The sequence below is a fragment of the Elephantulus edwardii genome, unplaced genomic scaffold, assembly GCF_000299155.1.
Source record: "Elephantulus edwardii isolate Elephantulus edwardi_28Jun2011 unplaced genomic scaffold, EleEdw1.0 scaffold00134, whole genome shotgun sequence".
In the NCBI taxonomy this organism is placed as follows: Eukaryota; Metazoa; Chordata; class Mammalia; order Macroscelidea; family Macroscelididae; genus Elephantulus; species Elephantulus edwardii.
The window spans coordinates 9,161,788-9,166,261 of record NW_006399884.1 but is presented as its reverse complement, the minus strand read 5'-3'; the positions used below and the strand labels follow the sequence as shown (position 1 = coordinate 9,166,261).

At 43.8% G+C, this 4,474-nt stretch overlaps 1 protein-coding gene across 1 annotated transcript in view; it reads left to right on the top strand.

Annotated features, from left to right (window-relative positions):
* The window catches only part of LOC102855947, a 27,125-nt gene extending 23,799 nt beyond the window's left edge, over positions 1-3,326 (top strand). Inside the window, exon 4 of the mRNA XM_006894089.1 lies at positions 3,062-3,326. Within this exon, the coding sequence (XP_006894151.1) occupies positions 3,062-3,326 (265 nt within the window). The remainder of the gene's footprint in view (positions 1-3,061) is intronic.
* Positions 3,327-4,474: the final 1,148 nt, after the last annotated feature.

The window sequence follows — 4,474 nt, the reverse complement described above, 5'->3', positions numbered from 1 at the left end:
AGAGTGACATCATGCTTGGTAGGGTGGAGGGACAGCGCAGAAGGGGAAGGCCCCCTATGAGGTGGATTGATTCAGTGACTGGGGTAATTGGGATGGGTGTGTCGGAGACGGTGCGATTGGTGCAGGACAGAGCAGAGTTTAGGGATGTTGTACATAGGGTCGCTATGAGTCGCAAGAAACTCAATGGCACATAACAACAACAACAACCTATGGTCAACTGATTTTTGACAAGGAGATGAAATCAGTTAAGTGGGGAAATGTCAGCCTTTTTAACAAGTGGTCCTGGCAAAATTGGAAAACTATCTTCAGGAAACTTAAGCAAGATCCACAACTCACTCCATACACAAAAACCAACTCAAAGTGGATCATGGACAAACAAGTTTCTTTAGCAAATGAATTGCAAAGAGAAAAATAAAACAAAATGGAAAGACATTAACTCTAAAAAAGCATTTATGAAACAATTGGGGATATTTGTTGTTGTTAGGTGCCATTGAGTCAAGTACAACTCTATAAAGAGCGGATCTGAATCCTGTCCTATCTTTCACCAGCCTCATCATCTCCAACATATTTGAGACCAGTATTTCAGTCACTGTGTCAGATCCATCTTATTAAGGGTCTTCCTCTCTTTCTCAGACTTCCAGTTCTTTCCAAACATGCTGTCCCTTTCTAAGAAATAGCCCCTCCTAACAACATGCCCAAAGGATGTGAGATGAAGCTTCACCATTCTTACCTCCAAGAAGTACTGTGGCCACCCTTCTCCAAGAGCTATTTATTTGTTCTTTGACAGTCCATGGGATACTTTTCTCCAATACCATAACTCAAAGACACCAATCCTTCGATTATCCTTATTCATTGTCCTGCATAGCAAGTAGTGGAACAGACCTGAAGCAGGCACACTTTAGTCATTGCTCCTCAATACTTTTGAGGAGACGCTGACAGTAGACTTTCCCAATGTAGTATGTCTTTTGATTTCTTGACTGCTGATGCCAAGGCTATTGATTGTGGATCCAAGTAAGAACAACCATGAGATAGATGTTCAAGCTTTTCTCTATCTGTCATATTGCCTGTCAGCCCACTGATGAGAATTTTTGTCTTCTTGATCTGTAATTGTAACCTATAACAAAGACTGTAGTTTTTGAGCTTCTGTAATAAGCACTTCACATCTTCCCACTTTCAGTGAGCATTAATGTTAATTTTTAGGCATGATAAGAGTATTATTGTTAGATAGTTTTCATTTGCAGCCACTACCACTATTTACAGCCAAAACTTTTTCATCGCCCCAAACAGAAACTCTATCCTATTAATTAATGACTCCCTATTATGTTGATCTTTTAAAAAGCCCTTCTCGTTTAGAAATTCACCCTGGTGTATTTGCAAATGAAATGATGAAACAGTCTAGTGTGAGTCAGCTTTAAGTAACGTGTAATCTTGGTAAGTTTAATAAAGTACAGGTAATTCCTACCTCCTGCATGATAAATGTATACCAAAACACCCCTCCCAGTTCCTGGCATGTAAGGTGGTAAATATTAATTAAATCTAGTTCTGTCTTCTTTCCAGTCCTCCTTTTGTCTTTTGCAGAGTTAAAGTGCCCATGTTAATCTGTATCAGATTACACAGGTAGGAGCAGATGGAACTAGTTAGGTGTCCGTGTCATCCAGAGTGTTAATCAGGCTGACAGTAGTCGTTGTTCCCATCTAATACCTCATGTGCACGAGTCAGCGAGAGCTAAGCCATAAATTCAGGATAAGAAAGTCTCAGTCAAGGTTCTTGATAGGGGCGTGTTCAAGATCTGTTTCTAGGCAGCTCTCCAAGTGAATGTCACTTATCCTGACAAATGTAATACCTCTTACTGACCTAGTTTAAGAAAGTGAGACTTATATTTACGCTTTTATTTAAAATAAATAAGTAAATCATCAACCGCAGGACTCACTGTCATGGAGCTGATTCTGACTCGCCGCAACCTTCTGTCCAGTTTCTTGGGCTGTAAATCTTAACAGGAGGAAACTACCTGTCTCCTCCTTGCAAAGCGGTTGTTGAATTTGGATTCTTAACCAAAAAGTTGACAGCACAGCACTTAATGCACTACACCATTATTGTTGTGTGTACCATGGGAACCGACCCATGGCTGACCTTCCAGTGGCTTTTGAGAGGCTGTAAATCACACAGGATGAGATTGCCCATCCTTCACCCACAGAGCAGCTAGCTGGTGGCTTTGAACTGCATGCCTTTGAGATTTCAGCAGTTTCTTATCACTAGACTACCAGAGCTCCTTAAACAAAATCATTAAACTACACCACTTCTTGTTGTTATGTACTATCAAGTCACCTATGACTCATAGTGACCCTATGTACAATAGCTCCAAACTCTGCCCTATCCTGAGCCTATCTCACCATCTCTGACACACCTGCCCATATTACCTCAGTCACTCTGTCAGTCCATCTCTCCAGGGTCTTCCTCTCCTACATTGTCCCTCCAGGGCTCCTTAAAATAAATCAAGCTGCCTTGCTGGTGACATAACCCAGCAATGTTCTGCTGTTAAATCAAAGACTATCTCGGGAGATTTGAACCCACCAGCCAGGCAGAAAGATGGGCAGTCTCCTCCCTCTACATACATGGTCTCAGAGACCCGCTAGACAGTCAGCAATGAAGTATAACTTACTCAACAGCAGTATATTTTGGGTCAATTCATTTGAACCTCAAATTATAGCCCAAGAAGGCATTTCCTAGTCAAGAAGAAACTATTGAATGACTCAATTACTATGCATTGTGATGCTAACTGTACACATGAATTGCAAACTGAAAAGCCAGCCTTAAACAGAAAGATGGTTTTCAAGGGCTCATGTAAGGCGGAGAAATCTGCCCCAGGAGTTCTGAGAGTCTTGAGTGTCCCCTTCGTTCTCGAAGTTTACACTAGGTGGCATGCAAGGAAAGCTGAACACAGCCAGGAACTTGGATGCAGATGTCTCGAGCAGCATCACATGAGGGGCTTGCAGCCTTAGAGTTAGCTACTGATTTGGATTTGTTTTCCTTTTCCCCTTCCTCCCCCGTACCCCCTCCCCAGGATGAAGTGTCCTCTTGCTGGTACCAATAAAAGATTTCTCCTCAACACAATTAAGAACACACTGCCTTCCCAGAAGGAGCAAGATCAGGAGCAGAAAGAGGAGCCAGAGGAGCCCGCCCGGAGCCCCAGGCGGAAGGAAGGGAGCCCCAGGAAGCACAGGGCCCATCCTTACAAGTGCAGCGCGCACCGCAGCAAAGCCAGGCACTCGCCATCCAGGAAGCGGAGTACCCACGACAAGTCCCAGAGGCGCTCCAGCAAGCGATGAGGTGGCCACCAAGGACCTCCAAGGCGGTCACAACACTTGGAACTGGGGGTGGGGAGGGTGGCTTGCTTTAAACTGGGAGGTGACTGAGGTGTCTTTAGCTGTAAAGGAGGCTCATGATGACAGGCCACAACTGACCTAGTGGTTCTACCAGGAGCTGGGCGCAGGGGTCTTGCTCTGAAGCTGCCCGGCAAGCTGACACCAATTCCACAATGTAGTATGCTGTCTGTTCCTGTTTTATCTTTTTTGTAAGTTAGGCTCAAAACAAGCAACTCTAGGATTTTAGGAAGTTGTCAGAGATTGTTTAAAACAATTTTTCTTTAAGTGTGATTTTCTTTTCTTCTGGGCGTCCTACAACTGTGGTCATTTCTCAAAATTCCTTGGAAAATAAAATACCTGTCAGTCTGATGATATGCTTGACATTTTTTTAGTGCTGCTTTTGAAATTTAGAAGCATCTGTCCGAGAATTAGGTTGATGAAAAGTTGCTGCCCTTCTAGTAGGTAGCAGGATACTCTCTCCTCTAGCTGCATATTTAAGGGATGCTTTAAGAACCCATGAAAGTTAAGGTTTAACATAATTCTTTCCATGCTCTCTTACTCAGCTAAAATGCTGCTCAAAGTTGTTCTAGAAATTGTACTTCTAAACAAAGTTAGGTACAGCACCTTCCCCCCCACCCCCTTTTCTAGTGTTAGTACAAATCTATGTATTGGACCCCTCATGCACAGGAAAATGTCACTCAGCCCCTCCTGCCTAGTCCACAAAATGAAGAATCATCTGTTTCTCCCCAACTTTCCCCAAAACCTCTGCATATACCTGGCTGCTCCCACATAATCACTGCCACCACAGTGCCCCAGGCCCCTGGCAGTGAAGAAAAGCCCTTTCTACTGGCTAGAAGGCAGCATTCTTGGATCTCAAGAGACAAGAGAATAAAAGGTATGTTGACCCCCACACTATGCTACTGTGCCACACCTTACGTGAACGTCAAGCTAAGTACTCACAAGGGACAAACCCAGAGTGTTCCAAACTGCGTGTGTCTCTCTCTCTCTCCCTCTCTCCCCTTTCTCTCTGCCACTTGCTGCAAGCCAGGAAGACAGTTCCTGTTGCTTCATAGCAACAATGCACCCTTCAAACAGGAACCAGGACAAGTTTG